General features: G+C 42.3%; 4 protein-coding genes across 7 annotated transcripts in view; 2 read left to right on the top strand and 2 right to left on the bottom strand.

The window, feature by feature from the left end:
• The first annotated feature begins 2,219 nt into the window (after positions 1-2,219).
• On the top strand, positions 2,220-12,219 carry LOC134451592 (calcium-activated chloride channel regulator 3A-1-like). The gene is made up of 6 exons (XM_063202098.1): positions 2,220-2,337; positions 2,926-3,199; positions 10,001-10,162; positions 10,528-10,758; positions 11,089-11,361; positions 12,146-12,219. The coding sequence occupies exons 1-6, from the start codon at positions 2,227-2,229 to the stop codon at positions 12,217-12,219; spliced, it is 1,125 nt and encodes a 374-aa protein (XP_063058168.1). The 5' UTR covers positions 2,220-2,226.
• Positions 3,528-6,552, top strand: LOC134451458 (uncharacterized). Of its 2 annotated transcripts, none has more exons than XM_063201942.1 (6): positions 3,528-3,656; positions 4,465-4,675; positions 4,826-4,938; positions 5,376-5,545; positions 5,817-5,949; positions 6,068-6,552. In XM_063201942.1, the coding sequence occupies exons 2-6, from the start codon at positions 4,570-4,572 to the stop codon at positions 6,530-6,532; spliced, it is 987 nt and encodes a 328-aa protein (XP_063058012.1). In that variant the 5' UTR covers positions 3,528-3,656; positions 4,465-4,569; the 3' UTR covers positions 6,533-6,552. The 2 variants fall into 2 exon arrangements, with proteins under 2 accessions (XP_063058012.1, XP_063058010.1); XM_063201940.1 differs by lacking the exon at positions 3,528-3,656 and adding an exon at positions 3,674-4,016.
• LOC134451457 (uncharacterized) lies at positions 6,774-9,493 on the bottom strand. Its single transcript, XM_063201939.1, has 2 exons — positions 9,263-9,493; positions 6,774-8,343 (listed from the first exon to the last, which is right to left on the bottom strand). Exons 1-2 carry the CDS (start codon positions 9,376-9,378, stop codon positions 7,155-7,157), a joined length of 1,305 nt encoding a protein of 434 aa, XP_063058009.1. The 5' UTR covers positions 9,379-9,493; the 3' UTR covers positions 6,774-7,154.
• A 2,026-nt stretch (positions 12,220-14,245) lies between the features above and the next one.
• LOC134451450 (phosphatidylinositol 3-kinase regulatory subunit gamma-like) overlaps positions 14,246-19,307 on the bottom strand; it is a 32,115-nt gene continuing 27,053 nt past the window's right edge. For all 3 annotated transcript variants that reach the window (XM_063201928.1, XM_063201930.1, XM_063201929.1), the window contains exons 15-16: positions 19,221-19,307; positions 14,246-18,723 (exon numbers count right to left, since the gene is read on the bottom strand). The exon at positions 19,221-19,307 is cut by the window's right edge and continues 120 nt beyond it. In XM_063201928.1, the coding sequence (XP_063057998.1) occupies positions 18,528-18,723; positions 19,221-19,307 (283 nt within the window). In that variant the 3' untranslated portion in view covers positions 14,246-18,527. The remainder of the gene's footprint in view (positions 18,724-19,220) is intronic.

The raw sequence follows: 19,307 nt of genomic DNA, 5'->3' as shown, positions 1-19,307 counted from the left end.
AGAGGACACTACTTTTGTTGGAATTGTAAAATTCTCGGATTCTCCATCGATTGTCAGTATTTTGACAGAGATTGATGGTGAAGACTCCAGAGAGGGACTTGTTCAGGCACTTCCAGATAATCCAGGTGGATATACTCATATATGCCCGGGTATTGTGAAATCCCTTGAGGTAAAAAAAACCCTTAAAAACTTTTAGTAAAAAGTAAATTTGTCAACACTTTCTTTCAACATCAGCATGCGTTCCACTGTGGACTCAAGTGTCTGGATATCCAATGTTGCAGGTCCTGAAGGGAGACGACGGGTCTACAGTAGGAGATGAGATCATTCTTCTCACCGATGGTGAAGCAACAGATCCTGATTTGAATGCTTGCAAGGGGGCAGTTGAAAATAGTCGTGCAAGGGTGCACACTATTGCTCTGGGTGCAGCAGCAGACAAAACGCTACAAGATTTTGCAACTATAACAAGTAAGACAAGGTGCCTATTTTGTGCAGTCAGACCCGCCAATGTTTTATTACCAATGAATCACTGGCACAAAATAGCATACCAAGTATATGTGTATTATCTGCTGGACATATTTTTTCACGTAGGCTACATGCATATTTATTTACTGTGTATTATTTTTTTATTTCTATTATTTTTAAGATTCATATTTTGGTCATAGTTATTAGACCTTTAGATTGTACTAATTTTAATTAAATCATGGTAGTCTACATGATCTAAGGTCCTGGCAGTTTGTGTTAATCTTGGTATCCAAATACCATGCTCAGAATGTCCCACAATGCCTAAAACTTGAAAAATCGGACATGACCACTAGCTGCCACCAGGTAATCTCATGATCACCTTTAGAAAAAACAGATTAATACATTTTTTAGTTGAAAAGAAAAGTGATTGTGGTGACAGGATGGAAACAGCCATATCAGAACTTTCAAGTTTGAGGCATTATGTGACAAAGGCCACGTTTACGTAATGTCTTTAATTCTGAATTAACAAGCGGTCGATTTTACATAGGCTTTTAAATTCTGTTAATTCTGAAGGTAACACTTTACTTAAAGCCCACATTATAAGCGCATTCATAACAAATTATAACGCCCATTATAATTACTTATAACGTCTTATGACTACAGCCATAATGCTTCATGATGCTTTATATTAACAGTTATGAATAGCCGTGAATCTAGCTTATAATGCTTTATAAATCCAAGGGTGTCATGAGTGCTCATGACTGGCTATAAACTACAGGCTGCCTGATGGGGCTTATAGTACATTATGAGCACCTATACCCCTCTATGCACAAACCTGGATGATAAACTGTCATAGGGGCTCATAAGATGCTATAATGCTTCATGTGAGATCATAAGTGGTCAATGTGTGCTCTAAGTAAAGTGAAGTTCATATGGATGCATCTATAATGCACTGTATAATACACATCTATAATGCATCGTAATGTACTATAAGCCCCATCAGGCAGCCTGTAGTTTATATCCATTCACGAGCACTCATAACACCCTTGGACTTATAAAGCATTATAAGATAGATTCATGGTTATTCGTTACTGTTAACATAACACATCAAGAAACATCATGGGTGTAGTCAAAATGCGTTGTAAGTAATTATAATGTGCATTATAATTTGTTATAAATGCGTTCATAATGCGCTATAGATATGGGCTTCATAGAAAGTGTTACCCTGAAGTACATGTTTCATGTAAACGAGGCCATTGTTGAGCCTGGTATTAGCATATTTGGATTCAGCACCCTTGAATATCCCTTTAACACCAACACCAGGGTTCATCTGATAGAAAACCGACATGTTTGGCCAATAATACACTGCCGAGATGCAGTGTGTTGCATAGTGCTAATGAAATCCAGCTGTCTGAATTGCCAGGTTTTACGGATCTTCTCTTACTTTCTTTTGCTTAATGTTTTCCCCAAAGATGGGACATTTTTTTGGGCAGTAGACAGCATACAATCCAATGAACTCGTAGATGCATTTGCCTCTTACTACTTCTGATGGAAACTTGACACAACGGGCAATTCAGGTAAAACAAAAACCAAACATGTGTAGTGTATTTAATACATTTATGCATCATTAACAAGTGTAAGGTGTTCATCTACAATTCTTTTCCACAGCTTGAAAGTAATGGGAAGAGAACCCCTGACTGGTTTAATGGCACATTTTCTGTGGACCCTACTGTTGGAAAAGAAACTGCAGTGTATGAAACATCCATGCCTAAAGCTCACCTCACCAGCCCACGTGGACAGAGTTTCAACCATTCACAATTTCAACATGATGCAGGAATGAGAATGTTAACATTGAAAGTAGAAGGAACTGCAGAGGTAAACATTTTGACAGCAATAGAAATGCTATCAGCAGGGCAGAAAACATGATGCCATACCAGTCAGCATTAATACGCTTTTTTATAAGCTTTAAACTTATAAGGTTTTTTATTTTAATAAGTTTACCTCACATCTGAAGACATGTGATTAAATAACAATCAGCATCTGAAAATAAGTAGGACCTTTTTCCCTCATTGGTGTATAGTTACTCAAACTATTGCAGGATAGAGGAAATCCGAGGCAATCCGTGCAATTTTTATACTTCTTATTTGCGTTTTGGCCCATATGGCCTTGTTCAGGGCGTATCAGGAACAGGCTGCTTGTTTGCCAATTTTAAAAACCATCAAGTAAGTCACATGACAAAGATCACATGATCGTAAATCACATGAGAGAATCAAGATCAAGATGATGACCGGGAATCATAAGTAAAACCAAATTGTCCATACATTTGATAAGACCTACAGTGTATAGGAATGAGTTTGAACATGTTTACAGTGTCCACATTGGTAGTTACGTACCTCTTCTTGCATCTAGCCATATTCATCGTCTGCCTACTTCAGTGACTTAAACCTATGTGTTTTACTACAGACAGGAGAATGGCATTACAGTCTACTTCATACGGGTTCCGGTACACAGTCAATGGCCATCACCGTCACCACTCGTGCTGCCAGCTCTAATGTGCTCCCTATCACAGTAAAAGCCCACATGGACCAGAAGACCTCTGATGGAAGTAAAGCCATGGTGATCTATGCAATTGTCACCCAGGATGGATTGCCTGTAATACTGGCAAATGTCATGGCCATACTCGATTCTGATGCGCCTGATAGCCACGAAGAAGTTGAGTTGCTAGATAATGGCGCAGGTAATGATACTGTACAATTACACCTTATTTTACAAGTCTTTTATTGAAAGTGCTCTCTCCTATGGTATTGTATGCTGGTATGGTCACTCTAAAGTGACGCACAAAAGTAAACTGGGTAAAATTGTTAAAACATGTGGGAAAATAATGGGGCGTCAGCAAAATGAGCTTCATAAACTGTATTTAGATAGATTAACAAAGAAAGCGGATAAAGTTTGTACTGACACTACCCACCCCCTCTCAGTTCCAGTTCCAAACACTCCCTTCAGGACGCAGGTATAGATACCCCTATAGGGTTGGCAAGTGTGACGTCACGGATCCAAATCCCCAGCTCCCAATGTATACTGTAATGTTAACAGCCAATGTTCACGGTTGGATTGTAAAACGCCTGCTAAGGTTACGAAGACACGGAACACATCGTTGAAAAGACGAAACCACGCGGATTCATCTACATTTTAAAGTAAGTCGATCAGACCTGTATATCTCATTCAATAAACTCCATGAAAGTGCGACCAGCAAAAAGGACCCAGTGCTGTTTGTGCTAACGTTAGCCGCCGGCGGGAACATAAACAGAAATTCTAAACACAGTGAACGTTAATGACAGGTAATATCTAGTGATTGCTATACGAAAATGTCTACTGCTAAGGAGCCAGTCACATTTTTCACCGTGACTTCGTATTTCGCCAGCCATCCGAAGTCAGTTAAAAAGGGACTGAACTCCTACAACTCAAATAGAGTGATTAGTGTCAATGTTATGTCAGGTGGCAGCTTGAAAGGAAAAGTGCAGGCGTCTATGAAGAAAAAAGAATATGAGGTGGAGGTGAGGCGAAACATTAGCTAAATATGTGGGTGTCGACTTGAAAACCGATATAACTGTTGACGTTTACTATGTTAAATATGTTCAACCTATGTCAGTTAAGCAACATGGTTTGTTATCGGTGAGAAATGGTTGTCTATCCACAGAGTGTAGTTGGTACAGTGGCGCTATCTAGTGGTCGTCTAAACTTAAATATCAAAGTGCTCAAGCTGTTCCCTCAGCGGCGATTTATGTTATGTTATGTTCTTGTATGCCTACGACCATGGCTCTATTTTCTTTTTATCACCTGCCAAAATGTTGAAAGTATGTTATTCTTGCCATAGCCTACACACACTCACTGATGGGTAAAAATGGCTGGTACGTTTTTCCAGCCAAAGTGACTTTTCACCAGCATTTGGCTGGTGTTAATTTAGAGCCTGGCTTTGGACTAAGAAAAGTTGTGTTCATCTAGGTGCATGTAGAGGATCAGGAGGTGACGGACAGCAGGTGTACATGTGCTGTTGGTCTAGCCAAGTGCCACCACATTGCAGCCCTCCTCATTTGGGCGGAGAAGAACATGACCCGGACGGATGTGGAGTGTGTGTGGAGAAGGCCTACAGCACCCAAAACAGAGGACGTTGTGGCCAAGAGGCTGTCTGTGATGGCACCTTCGACATCAAAAGGTTAGTAGCCCAGCCTACTTGGAATAATGACTCACAACCACAAAATATTTATCACCAGTTATCCATGCTTTCTGCTTTGTTGTTGAACCTACATGGACCTACATTTTCTTTACATATTAAATTGAATTATATTTTATGCATTTATTTCAGCTGGAATTAAGCGCCCAGTGACCGAAGAAGACAAAGGCTGGACAAGGCAGTCTTTGGCGCAATTTGGGCGTTTCACAGGTCTGGGCTTTATTTTAGCCCCAGAAATACATCAGGTATGCTTTCTGTTTTTTATATTTTTGATGTATTGTTATAATCATCCCAAGGTCTATACATTCTCTCGACTAGGAGTGTCGTGATAACCAAAATACCTGACAATGACAATAATAATCTAACACTTGGAAATCCAAAATAATACTGTACGATAGGCTACCAGATTACTGAGGCCTACTGTACACAGTTAGCATTTACAACTTCTCATGTCAAAGCTGCAATCGTAGTGAATAGCTGAACAAATTCATTTCTACAATGACAAATCCACACTGACTATTTCCTCATCACTTCAGAATGACGGCCAAACCAGAGGGCACACACACTCCTTGCATTTATTTTAGATATACTTTTTGCCTGTGCTGTGTAACCAACATATATTTGTGTGCCATATTGTTCTATACATAAGTCTGTTTTTTCCCTTGATAATTGTTTGGGGCAGGAATTTGACCCATCCCTACCAGAGAAACTATTTGATGGGATACTGGCCAGTCAGGAGTACAGCGATGCTCAAGACAAAGAGGACTTCATCATGACGTCTCTTGCTGTCAGCCAGCAACAAAAAGAAGCCATCGAGAGGGCCACAGTTGGGCAGACGAGCAATGCATTATGGTAAGTACACATGGGCAATACAGCGCCAATGTTGGAGGATGTTTATTCAGTTATTTGATATTGTAGAAAAAGCTGCTCACAGACATGAGACTCAATTCATTTTGAAATGGTAACTTTTTGACTTTAAACACAAACAAATAATGTAAATGTAATCGACACTTGTACAATTATTCTGCTTGGGTCAGAAAGTTGCCATTTGGATTGACATGAGTTTTGTGTCGTATTTCCTTAATCATCTATGTGTCAACTAAAATGGCTTTCTCTGTAACAGGGCAGCATATCGCAAGAAGAGGATCACAGCGAGCAACTTTGGTTTGGTTTTGTCTGCAGTCAGAAGACAGTCTTTCCCACCTTCATTGTTCAAGACACTGCTGGGAGAATACAACCCCAAACAAGGAGCTCGTGTGAGTAGCGAATACACCGTGTAATTTTTTTGCCATTTACTAGGCTACCATTTACTAGGCTACTTTGCTATTTATTTGCTTTTGATTCTTACACTTGTGTTTCATTCTCTGTCCCCAGGCATGTGATTGGGGAATCGTGCACGAGAAAGAGGCCAAAAAGAAGTTCATGGAACAAAGTGGGGAGACCATCCTGGAGAAGGGACTGTTCCTGTCTGACAGTGGGCTGCTTGGGGCCTCCCCAGATGGACTTCTACTGTCCAGCAATTACCTTGTGGAGGTGAAATGCCCATATTCTGCCAGAGAGAAAACAATCGCTCAGGCAGCAGAGGCAAAGGACTTTTACCTGTACGTGGACCAAGTCACCGGGCTATTTAGGTTGAAGAACACCCACAACTACTGGCATCAGATTCAGGGCAACCTGCACCTGACAGAGGCTACCACCTGTCATCTAGTTGTATGGACAACTCAGGACATGGCCATTGTAGAGATTAAAAAAGACCCAGCCTGGGTCAGCAATCTTAAGGTCCTGGAAAATTTTTACAAGGACCATTTTCTGCCCCGTGCTCTCTTCAATAACAAATAAATGTTAACTTATTGAACTTATTTACTGATATGTGTCATATTTTTTTTACACATTCTGAAATCAGGGGTTATGAAAGTCAGCATTGAATTTACACTGGACACAGCATGTGTCTTTAGGAAGTTGTCTCATCTTGCATCTAGCCTTACAAAGGGAATGTCCAAGTACTTGCAAGGTAATGAAAGAACCGCACACCGGTGAGCTCCCATTTACTCCATTTTTTATTCCAGTGATGTTTCGGAATAAAAATGGTGTAAATGGGAGCTTATCAGTGTGCAGTTCTTTCATTACCTTACAAGTACTTCACATTTTGAACCTGCACCCAACCAACAAAAAAGAATTTGGATGTGTGTGAGATTGGACTTGAATGCCCAAGTACTTAACACTGTTCTATGCTCCAAAATACTTCATGGTACATTAACTGAATTATTTCCTTAAAGTTATCTTGTTTTGTCCAACACCTGCGCCACTGGAATGCCCAAGTACTTATCTTAGATATTCATTCTACATTAAACAATATTACTGTGTGAATATAATGCAAAAGACAAACACAAATGAAGACATACTATAACATTTATTTATATACAATATTATGATAACTGATTATTTATGATGACTGGTAAGATCAGACGTCTACTTCCCTCAGGATGGGTGTCTGTAAGTTCATCAAGCACACACACACTTTCCAGATCTTGTTGCCATGCTTCTTGTACTGATGTGGGATCTCTTTCAAAATCCGAAATGTTTTCAGGCGCTGAATAGAACGTTCCACATGGACTCTGGCACTGGCAATCAGTCTATTATACTGAACTTCCTGCAATGTGAACTGTCCATCGACAAGGAATGTGGGGATGTTGAGGGAAACACCTTCGGGCAAAATGTCGCGGATGGTGAAGCCCTTGTCAGCCATCACCATGTCCCCTGGAACAAGTTGTTCCAGCACTCCACTGTCAGCTGTTATGGCTTTGTCGGATATGCTCCCACCATACAGTTCACTAACAAACGTGATAACTCCATTGGGCGCCACACCGACCAGAGCCTTAAGTGTGGTGCATCCTTTGTAATGGCTGTACAGCTTACTTTGGTCCTCAAGGCTTTCGGTGTTGCAGACAGCCACTTCAGTGCAGTCAAGCACAATACGGCAGTTGGGGAATGGGAGGAAGCACTCTGGCAGGGAGGTTTGGTTTTTGAAACGGGAAGGGATGTTGTTTTCCATCATTCCAACGTACAAGATGTCATAAAGGGCACTGGAGATGGTCATAAAAATATTGGTGACTGTGGTTCGACTGCAGTTAAATCTGGTGGAGAGGTCTTCGATCCCACAATTCAGCCGGAGCTTCATCAGAGTTAACAGCAATTGATCAATTAGTGGCATACTTTGGACAGTCCAATCATAGTGATACTTGAGGGGAAATTTGGAAAGAAGGGCATATAGAAAGAAAACTGTGGCAGCATCAGGCATGCCTGTGTAATAAATGACTTTGCGGGGCACAGAGGATATTTGGTCGAATGAAAATGTTTGCTTATGATTCTGTAGTTGTGTATGCAATCTTAAATTTTCTTCTTTCAGTTGGGCATTCTCCATTTGCAACAATTCGGTTGATCGTTGAACTTCAAGGTGGCATGGACCTGCCTCTGCCTCGTCTTCCTCTTCCTCAGTGACAGGGAGTGTCTTCAGTCGTTTGGATGGCTGTTCAATGGACTGAAAAGCCTTTCCCTCGTTCCAGGCAAATCTTGTGGGTCCGGCTGCCTTTCCATTCGGGAAATGCCACCCGCAGATCCTGGTATTAGGAGTTGGAGTGAAATTGTCACGTCTGGGGGGAAAAAGACACACGCACATAGAAACTGTCATTAGTATATTGCATCACAGACTCCCCCATCATCTCTAGTCAACTTTGACCGGTGTAAAATACTATCTTGGGCCGTAACAACTGGCGACTGCAGATGTTAGAAGCAATGGTAATTGGTCGTAAGTAAATGTCACTTTTAAACTGGAATCGCCAGTTGAGGGGGGCCCAGATAGTCTCTTACAGGGAGGTAGATGGACACTCCCAACTGAGATCGCTCCCGGACGTGTAGTCCCAGGTGTTTCTATCACTCCCGGACGTGTAGTCCCGCCCGATTATATTTCACGTATTATCATACACTGTCACATACAATTTAGGGTTAGGGTTAGAAACAAAAAACTAACATCAAAAAGATAACTAGCTCCGTTATATGGCGGTGGGATCGATAGTCTGGCTAGTGGGAGCGAGCCGACCGGGGAGCGTCCTGCGTTGGGAGCGACAATCAGGAAATCTCTGTTACATCGGTACTAGTGTGATACTTTCTCATTTTTCATGGCCTGTACCACGTTACCATAAAATATTAGTCTGTTAAAACAATATATACATCGGTTTTGCTCAATTAAGTGTCCGAGCTGACCGCTTTCCCACAACTAACAACACGTAAGGACAGCTGATCTGCCAGCTGTTTCCTTAGTGAGAGCTATCTTCAATAGCAAGCTCCCTCCAACTATCATAAAAAAACTTCGACTGGTACTGGTTACTTCATCATTTTTCATGATGGGCATAGACACTAAACGATTTTGCAATCAAAATACTAGTCTGTTTGGATGAAAAATAGATCAGTGTTGCCTAGTAACAGCTTTTCCACAGCTAACAACTCGCTAGTTAGCTGATGTAAGCTACCTACCATTAAGCTGCATTCATTAAGATTTTGAATCAAACTTACCGTATCAACTTCAGCCACTTTTTGCTGACTTTCTCGTCGACAGGAAAACGGTAAAAGGGGAATCCTTTGTCGACGTCGTTTCTGTTCTTACACAACGGGACACAGCACTGTACCATTTTTCATCCGCTTCTTGTCGAGTTTTATTACATTGTGTTTACATGGTAGTTGATAACGAATGGATCCGGAATGGATCCGGAAGTGACGTTTTCGGCCCTGGTGACGGATCGACTTGCCAACCCCATATTAGAACGAATGGAGCAAAGAACTCCTTCATCCCCATGGCAATTAACGAATTGAACAAGATGTGGGAGATATATTCATGACATTATGGACTTTCATATTGTGTTAATGGATGCATTTGACCAGTGGTCTGTATTTATTACGTATTTATTTACATAGTAACTATACAGTATGTTTAGCTATTGAGTGTATTTGTTGCACTGTATGTGTTTTTATTGTAGGCCTCTATGTTTTTATGCCATTCATTCTGCTGTGATGTACGGTAAATCAAATTGCCTTTTAAAGGACATTAAAGCTTTCAAGTCAAGTCAAGTCAATACAGGACATAAGAGCTTTACTGTAGTATGTTATTAAAATTATGTTAGGTTAGCCTGGCAAGCCATATGAAAAGCAACACTCCAGGCAAAAATATGTTCTGCCTCTAGGCAGGTTCAGGCTATGTTTGGGTAGAAAGTTTGTATACATTTTCATCTCACAGCCCAAATATCTTTTGTTCAGGTGCAGATGCTTTCAGGCTTGATGGTGTCTATTCACGTTATTTTACTAACATGAAGTCTGGACGGTACAGCTTGAAAGTGAGAGTTAAGAACAAGGACAAAACCATGGTGTATGCAAGAAAACACAGTGGAGCACCCTACATCCCAGGCTACGTGGTGGATGGTAAAAGTCACAATAACCGATAGCATAATGACTACTTCTCTTCTTCAGACTGCATAATCATGAAAGAACAGGCTAATACACCCACCCAAGTCATGTTTACACCCAACTTGCTGTGATATGGCCCAGAAGACCAATTATACTGAACGACTGATGTTAAACAGAGTTTCAGAACAGTAACGAGATAGGCCTACATGAGTTTTTGGTTCAGTTACTGCATTAGCTTTGAATTCTATTTATCATACCGGTATTCAAACTTTCGGAAGCCATTCAATGAGTGGCAAGACTTAACTTGGCCTGAATCATGGCTGTTTACCTGCTTTAACTTAACACAAGGACTCTCATTGCTACACTGTATCCCTTATTAGGCAAAGTGAGGCTGAATCCCCCAAAGCCTCCTGTAAACCATGAGCCAGTAGAGGTGGGGAGCTTCACCAGGACGGCCACAGGAGAGAGTTTTGTGGTGACGTTACCCTCAGGCTCTACACGACCTCCTGCATTTCCTCCCAGCAAGATCACAGACCTGAGAGCTGAACTTGAGGAAGACAATGTGACTCTCACATGGACTGCTCCCGGAGCGAGCTATGATGAGGGAAGGGGTAAGGCCCAAAGCATTTCTTTATGCTCACATGTAACTGGGCTGTCATGGTGTGATGGTTAGGGAGTAGGACTCTAGATCACAGGGTTGCCGGTTCAATCCCCTTAGCATTCCTTTCCACCCTCCATGGCCCTTAAGCAAGGTACAGTACCTAACCCCACACTGTTCCAGGGCTTGTAACCAGGACCCTGTGTGTAATATCTGTAGATTTGGATAAAAATGTCCACTAAGTGTAACATGTAATAAAACACATTGTCACAAAAAGCATTATCAAAATGATGTTCCTGTTGTTTCTAATAACCTTTTTTTTATCTTTTCCTTTGTTTCACAGCTGCACGCTACCATATAGCCTGGAGTGAAGACCTGGCCCTGCTGAGAACCAACTTCAGTGGCTCTCATCACATCGACCCCTGGGAGCTGAGACCACAAGACGCTGGCTCCACTGAGCGGTACTCATTCCACCCAAGCAACCTCAACATGGTCAACGGCACCACAATTTTCATTGCAATTGTGGCTGAGAATGCAGACTCACGGAATTCGAGCATATCAAACATTGAACGAGTCGTAAAATACATTGCACCTCCTGTTCCTGAGGAAGAAGGAAGTGTGAATGTTATCGGAATTGCAGTGGGTGTAGCTGTGGGGGTCATTGCGATAGCATCAGTAGTTGGAACAATAATATGCTGGAAGAGGCGTTAATATGCATTTCCTTAAAGGGACACTGTGTGAGATTTTCAGTTGTTTATTTCCAGAATTCATGCTGCCCATTCACTAATGTTACCTTTTTCATGAATACTTACCACCAGCATCAAATTCCAAGTATTCATTATGACTGGAAAAATTGCACTTTTCATACATGAAAAGGGGGATCTTCCCCATGGTCCGCCATTTTGAATTTCCAAATTGCAAATATTACTCTACTTGGACCATACTAGAAAATATTTGTTTATTACTTAGTTAACTTTCATGTAAAGATCAAATTTGGCAATAGGCAGCCCAGTTTCAATGAGCAGCATAGTTGCCGTACCTTTTTTGTCCATTTCCTGCACAGTGTCCCTTTAATTACAATGTTTAGAAAATGAAGCACTGAATTCTTCTGGTTAAGGTGATTAAATGTGTCCTAACCGTATGTGTGGCCCATACCACAGTACATTATATTTCATTTTATTTTCGCAAACTTCTGATTGACTAAAATAAACAAAAGTGGTTGCCCACACCTGGATCTATTTTTTATGAAGAGTATAATTAATCTATAATCACAACCTCTTAACCAATGTAAAATCTCATTCTTTTTGGTTAATGGTGACATTAGCAAGGACGGTCAGTGCAGATGCCTTGACTTCTTTGTGATAACACGTCAACAAATGCTCCCCCTGCTCTGCACACAGCTATAAAATCAAAGCAGATTCAGCATAACTATGACCTGGCAGAACACAGGGACAGGCTGAGAAAAGTTGACTGAGCAAAAAAGGACAGCTTACATGATGTAATGGCTCTCATAAACCACCTTTTACAAGAAGTTATGGTGAACACATGACCTCTTTATCTCAGCTGAACTCACTTTAAAGTGTTTATGAAACGAAAACAAACGGTCATTCCCATTAAAGCCTTGTTTTTTCTGATAGCATCGATGAGACTTTGAACCCAATCATCCTGGAGGAACTTGTGAAAATGGCAACTCAAAGTGTGAATTCTGTGAAATTTGGTGTGACTAATGAGCTGGGCTGTGACATCAAAGAGGAGAGTCCCTGGTTTGCTAGTATGGCGATCTGAGAAAACAACACACATTTGATGGACCCACATCTTATAAAGGAACCAAAATTCTGATACAAACATCAGCGTGTCGAAAAACCACACATCCAACCTCATGAGAAAAAAAACAGCAGCACAAATCTATTTCAGAGGCACTGATACATCTGCAGAAAGTGACATGTCTGACAGGCGAAGTGACGATTGTTGACCTAGCCTGACAGTTTGTTTTCTTTATGGTTACGGTTGCTAAGGGCGCTTTGCCATGACCCAAAGATGACATGGCGTGTGTATTTGTTGACAAATGGGGGGGCATTTTGATTCAATTGCGCGATATAGTGTGATTGAAATGCATGTACATGCAAAAATATTATCAACTAGAGAAAAAACGGAGGTAATAGGCTGTTGGAGCAGCCCCGAAATCCTAAAAAAGAAGAGAGAAAAAAAGTAGGCCTACTCTATATGCATCTCCGTTTATTCGCTAAGCAGTAGCCCAGTCTGTGAGTTGGCTGTCCTCGACCGAGAGCACCACGGAGGCTGAAGCGCGGATATCCCAAAACCAATTTATTGACCAGTTGAATGGCAATCAACAAAAAGTGCATATCCCGAGAGCATTTGCACCGGTTTGGCATGTAATGTGCATTACCCTTTCCTGAAAACAACATACAAAGCAGATGGACAAGGTAAAACGTAGCCTAAAGCAAAGCAGTGCACGAGCAGTTACAGGGGCAGTTTCAGTCTGCACGCCGGCGATGTCAATTGTTGGAACTGCTTGAGACAATAGCATTCTCTTCAGTCCAACCATGCCCGTGATCTCCACATTTGTGGTGAAGCACGAGGGGTGGAAATGTGCCGAGCACAACAGTGACCATGAGCTTGCTTCAAAACCACGCCGGTGTGGCAGCTTTTGTGATATGCACCGGAATTCTCATCCACATGTACATCTGCTTGTACGAGGCTATGGCAAGCGATGTGGGACAAATGTATGGCAGGAAGCGAATGTCAACATAAACAGAGATTACACAATCTTCGATATGGTCAGCAACTGTTTTGGGATTGTCATTTATGTTATGCCTACACTTTGGAATTAGATCAGAGTCTTGTTGTTACACAGGCATATTTGATTTAGCCCAACTGTACCCTATACTTAACTTTACTCAGTCTATCCTACAAGCAGATAGCCTACAGGGCGGATGAGAATCCGGTGCATATCACAAAAGCTGCCACACCTGTGCCTGCGTACGAATTGGATCCACAGAGCCCTTGTTTTAGCCTTCTCCACAGTTGGCCACAGTTCCATCATTCTTCACAGAAGGGAACTTGTGCAAAGATATTCCTTCTGTCAAGTAGCCATTTTTGCAGCTGGCACCGTTCGGGCCTCCAGCAACACACTGCTTGACACTGCGCTTTGGTTTGGTACTAGCCGCCATTGATCTGAACAAGGTGGAATGAGGTGAACTCCCCCCTTTTATGTCACGCATATCATTTGCATAAAATTTGCATGTCACCAAAAAAAAACGAACATAACACTTTTTGGGAACGTTTTAACATGACTTTTAGGACAAAATATCATCCAGACAATATCCCATTTTATTCACAAGGCTTAGAACTTTCAGAATCTGTCCCGGAAATGGTCAAATTCCTTTACTTTGTTTTCGTTTCATAAACACTTTAAACAACTTTATAGTCACTTTACATGTATTAGTTTACAAGTGTAAGGAATTCAGTCAGAGGTGGATTAGTACATAGTACGTGCAAACAATCCTGGGGTGAGTTTCTCAAAAGAGAAGTTGTTAGCCTGTCAGCAACTTCGGTAGTTGAAATGGGAAAATGCATTGAATACAACAAAGTAGCTAATGTAGTAAGCAACTTTGGTTTTGAGAAATTCACCCCTGTAATGTGACTTGAAGTTGTTGTTGTGCCAATGTCAAGAAGGTGCACACAGAGACACATACCTGTATGTATTTCCAATACTAGAATTTATTGTTTCCCTAAGGTAGTGTACCAAACAAACATAGCAGTCATATGAGACAAACACAGAAATAGAGCAAGCTGAAACTACAGAACTTGGTGAACAGAAATAGTTGATATGGTTAGCACACACAGCAAGGATATGGGTATTTATGGTACCCAGAAAGATCATGCTGCTTTTTCAATGGCACTCACTCCCAAGATGCACTTCTATTAGAAGCTCCTATAGCTCCATTCAAAGGACCAATTAGGACATCCTTGTATGTCTGATTATATCATTTTATATTTTATTGTCTTTATCTTCAAACTTGTACCACTGGGAACCACAAGCCAGCACAAAGGTTGAGGAAGCATACAGTAAGTGCATTTCAAATCATTTATAAATGTCCAATAATGTGGTGTCGCACCACAGAACTTCCCTAACAGACAACAGAGCAACATCCCATTGATGATTTATTTCTTTTTTCTTGTTGTTTAGTTTGTTTTTTTCTTGTTGTTGGTTTGTTTTCCAATTTACCCAAAAGACGAATCAAGCAACATCAGAAGACTTGGCTCTACCTACAGATGTGTTAGAAAAGCACATCAATTTAAAGAGGTCTTACTGTAACCATGTTGTTTTGGAGATAAATAATTAAGTTAGTGCTGCCACAGGGGCTCTTCTCTGTGGCCGAGGCAGAGATATCTCTCAGGTGCAAACATCAGACTACAAAAATCACCTCCCTCAAACTCCACAAATAAGAAGACACAAATAAAGACCACCTGTATTTTTTTTTACAAGATAAAACATACATCTTACATCAACAGAACTGAACATGAAATATCAAACTTACAAGGTTCTATAAGTGTGCTGGTTAGTTTAGAGACGAGCCTCTCTGTCTCATTCCGTCCCGTCCTCTGCTACTAGATTATTTGGTGATTGTGAACGATTGCCCCCATCGTATTTGAAATACAACAGAGAGTTCAAGCTACTTCATGTCAATCGTCTGGTCAGGTGACCAATACGCACATAGTGTGGGTTGGAGGAGCACTCACGGGCATGTTAATGTCCTGTGTTCCCCGCGGTGCCAAGTATTTTCTGGTCCAACTCATGTCAATTTGGGATTCCCTTACCAGGGAAATCTGAACGAATCAGATGTCGCCCCGGGACTCAGGGGAGATGGTTCTTCCTTCCTGGACGAAGACATACAGTACTGTACACTCTCACACGCGCACATACAGTATCACACAAACCAGTCATGAACGCTCGCTTGCTACATACAAAAAGTATTTTGTGCAAAATATTTTTTCATCTTCACCTCATCTCCATCATATACAATACTGTACAACAAAAAAACAAACAAACAAACAAAAATCACATCATACCACATTTCTACACTGTTGCCAGTTCCACTCAGTTTTGCCAAACCTACAAAGTCAAACTCAAACTCAAAGTTTGGAACAGTGTCATAATCAAACCCAAACTGTAATAAAATGTTCAATCAATCAATCAATCAATCAATCAATCAATCAATCAATCAATCAATCAATCAATCAATCAATGAAACAATCATCCAGCTAATCTATTAGCAATCTATAAACCGATCAGCCAAATGCAACCCTGGGATGCCAACTGCCAGGAACAAGTCATGAGGAGAGACCATCATCTTAGCTCCCCTCCTGTTTGTAGTATTTACTCCAAACACTAATGGCCATGTCCATGCATTTAGGTGAACTAAAGAAACCCCTCCATGCAAACCCATGCAGTCACGCTGCTATTTAACTACCCCAGGACTACACAGCAGCTGACTGGCCGACCCTTCAGTGCAAAATCCTCCTAGAAACGGAGGGAAGAGAGAAGAGCTTAGATCCTTAAAGCTGCCAATAAGTAACTCAAGTCGCATTCCTCGTTCCAGAATACTTATCAAAAAACACTACCAAACAGCTCCGAAACAGGTACGCTATGCCATTGCGCCCACACTGGCCCATACCTACTCGCACACAACGTTGAGCCGGAGCTCTACAGAGTTCAGGTCCACCCTCTTGACCTCTGCAACACAGCCCAGCCAATCAGAGCGGAGCTCATTCGGCTACAGTGCTGTTTAACCAATCAGAGCGGAGCTCATTCGTCTACAGTACTGTACAGCCAATCAGAGATGAACTCACTGAGCTCACCATACAGTACTTTATTCATAGTACAAGAATATACAATAAAGGGAGATGTTGACCACTGGGTAAAGAAGGCCTCCCCCATCCTAACCAAAGCCATTTTAACACCTGCAAAACACCACCAAAAATCCATTGTTCGTTTCTTCTACCAGCGGAGATGAGAGGAGGTTGCAGGTAGGTAAAGGTAAGGGTCAGGTAAAGGTCGTACCCATGGTTACCACACGTGATGTGGACTGTGCTATCTTATGGTTGCGTGTGCAAAACACAGCCATTAGTTATCACTGGCAACACAAGTGCAAGAACGCACACATGCACACACACACGCGCACACACACACACACACACACACACACACACACACACACACACACACACACACACACACACACACACACACACACACACACACACACACACACACACACACACACACACACGTTTGTCTGCAGAGAGACAGAGAGTCAACAACAGTACTTAATGACTAGCAAGTGCAAACTAACTGCTGGTGCTGAGGAGAGGAACAAATGGCGACCAGACACAGACAGACACATCAAAAGAAAACAACAACAGTCAGTCCAAAATAAACAAAACACAACATTTGATTATATCGCCCCCTCCTGGTCTGGTCTTGTCTTGTCCTTTGTAGACATTGATCCATGCAAGAGAGAGCATGCTGAGCTATGCTGTGCCACGTGCTAACCTGGGACCCGTTTCTCGAAAGTATCGTTGCTAACCAGTTAGCAACTTACCTGGTTCCCAGTGGGAAATTGCATTGCAATTTAAGTTGCTAACACAGTTAGCAACGACATTGTCAAGAAACGCACCCCAGGATCCTGTTTGTTAAAAGCATCATTGCTAACCAGTTAGCATTGCAACCAGGTAAGTTGCTGACTTATTTAGTATTGACGCGGTCGAGAAACGCACCACAAAGTAGCACAGTCAAGGAGGGGCATCGGTCAGTTAACTGGTGGGGCACGGCCCTCCTGTGAAACAAGTCACTGTCCAGCATTGCAAAGGATAACAGAAACACACCATTTAGCACCTCACAACTCACACACATACACACACACACACACAGCTGTGATTCATTGATAAAGGGAGGGAGTGTGTATGGAACTACACACAACCCCTCTGGTTTATGAGGTCCTGTTCAGAGATGCAGACAACTTCATGTCCTATGATGTGCCTGTATCTACCTCTCACACACACACGCACACACACACACTACAGATAGATATTATGTATATATTGTATATAATATAGTTGAATAGAGTCATTATGAAGGGCGGTGGGTGGTCATTACAGTTTCATTGTGCAGGAGTTAGACTGTGTTTGTAGCAGAGCACCATGTCCTTTAGGGAGCTGTGCATGTGTGTGTGTGTTTGTGTGTGTGCTCGAGCGCGCGTGTGTGCATGGTACGTATGTGTGTGTGTGTGTGTGTGTGGTGTCCATGTTTGTGTGTATGTGTATATGTATGCGCAGTGTGTCCATGTGTGTCCGCGAGCGTGTGTGCGTGTGTGTATGTGTATGCAACAGGACAGACCAGGTGTGTTTGACGTTGAGAGTCTTGTTGTGCAAAAGCAGATGATTTGAGAGAGTGTCCGGTGAAGCACCAGTTTTTTTTCTGTGGGATGGATTTTTATGTGTACATGTATGTAGACTTGTATGTGTGTGCGTCCATGTCCGCGTGTGTGTGAGTGTGCGGTGTGTTCATGTGTGTATCTGTCTGTGTGTGTGTGTGTGTGTGTGTGTGTGTGTGTGTGTGTGTGTGTGTGTGTGTGTGTGTGTGTGTGGTATGTGTTTGTATGGTACGTAGGTATGCAGTATATGCATGAATGGGGTTTGTGTGTGTGTGTGTGTGTGTGTGCATGATGTGTGTGTGTGTGTGTGTGTGTGTGTGTGTGGTTAAGGGTTGGTGTGTGTTTGCGAGAGCACGGGCCAGGCGAGGGTGACGTTGAGGGCCTGGTTGTGCTGCAGCAGGGAGTGGTGTTTGTAGTGCAGCACCAGCTCCTTCAGCGAGCCGTACAGGTTGTAGGGCTCAGCGAAGCCAAAGCCAGACGCCGTCCGGAAGATCACACAGTGCTTCACCTCCCCGTCCACACTGTTAAGACAGACATGGATGGATAGACAGACAGACACACACACACACACACACACACAGAGACACGCACAAACACACAAAAGAGAAAAATGAAAGGATGAAACTCAGCTTATTTTTACACAAAACAACAGTGTATGCATATGAGAGACAGAAATAGTTATGAGGCATGTGCGAGAGAGATAGCATCATGGCATCATGAGAGGGAGAGAGAGACAGAGAGAGAGAGAGAGAGACAGAGAGAGGGGGGGAGAGAGCGAGACAGAGACAGAGACAGAAAGTGTGTGTGTGTGCGCACGTGTATGTGTATGTGTCTGCGCGCGTGCAAGTGTGTGTGTATGTGCATGCGTGTGCACGCGTGTGCACGTGTGTGTGTGTGTGTGTGTGTGTGTGTGTGTGTGTGTGTGTGTGTGTGTGTGTGTGTGTGTGTGTGTGTGTGTGTGTGTGTGTGTGAGCGTGTGTATGAGCGTGTGTGCGTCCATGTTTGTACATATACTCACACGACGGAGCAGGCGTAGGCTCCCTTCTGCGTCTGGCTGTCCCGGATGAGGAAGGTGCCGTCGGCTCGGCCCTGCAGTAGCTCCTCT

This window comes from Engraulis encrasicolus, chromosome 6 (genome assembly GCF_034702125.1).
Source record: "Engraulis encrasicolus isolate BLACKSEA-1 chromosome 6, IST_EnEncr_1.0, whole genome shotgun sequence".
NCBI classification, from domain to species: Eukaryota; Metazoa; Chordata; class Actinopteri; order Clupeiformes; family Engraulidae; genus Engraulis; species Engraulis encrasicolus.
The sequence above is the reverse complement of the archived record's forward strand: the minus strand, read 5'-3'. Positions and strand labels throughout refer to the sequence as shown.

Bases quoted from the DNA above. Each gene is read 5' to 3' on its own strand.
- LOC134451592 (XM_063202098.1), top strand. From the start codon at position 2,227: ATGCCTAAAGCTCACCTCACCAGCCCACGTGGACAGAGTTTCAACCAT. The intron at 2,338-2,925 runs GTAAACATTTTG...GTTTTACTACAG, and splicing joins AAGTAGAAGGAACTGCAGAG to ACAGGAGAATGGCATTACAG. The intron at 10,759-11,088 runs GTAAGGCCCAAA...TTTGTTTCACAG, and splicing joins GAGCTATGATGAGGGAAGGG to CTGCACGCTACCATATAGCC.
- LOC134451458 (XM_063201940.1), top strand. From the start codon at position 3,828: ATGTCTACTGCTAAGGAGCCAGTCACATTTTTCACCGTGACTTCGTAT. The intron at 4,939-5,375 runs GTATGCTTTCTG...TGTTTGGGGCAG, and splicing joins TAGCCCCAGAAATACATCAG to GAATTTGACCCATCCCTACC. The intron at 5,950-6,067 runs GTGAGTAGCGAA...CTCTGTCCCCAG, and splicing joins ACCCCAAACAAGGAGCTCGT to GCATGTGATTGGGGAATCGT.
- LOC134451457 (XM_063201939.1), bottom strand. From the start codon at position 9,378: ATGGTACAGTGCTGTGTCCCGTTGTGTAAGAACAGAAACGACGTCGAC. The intron at 8,344-9,262 runs GTAAGTTTGATT...TTTTCCCCCCAG, and splicing joins AAGTGGCTGAAGTTGATACG to ACGTGACAATTTCACTCCAA.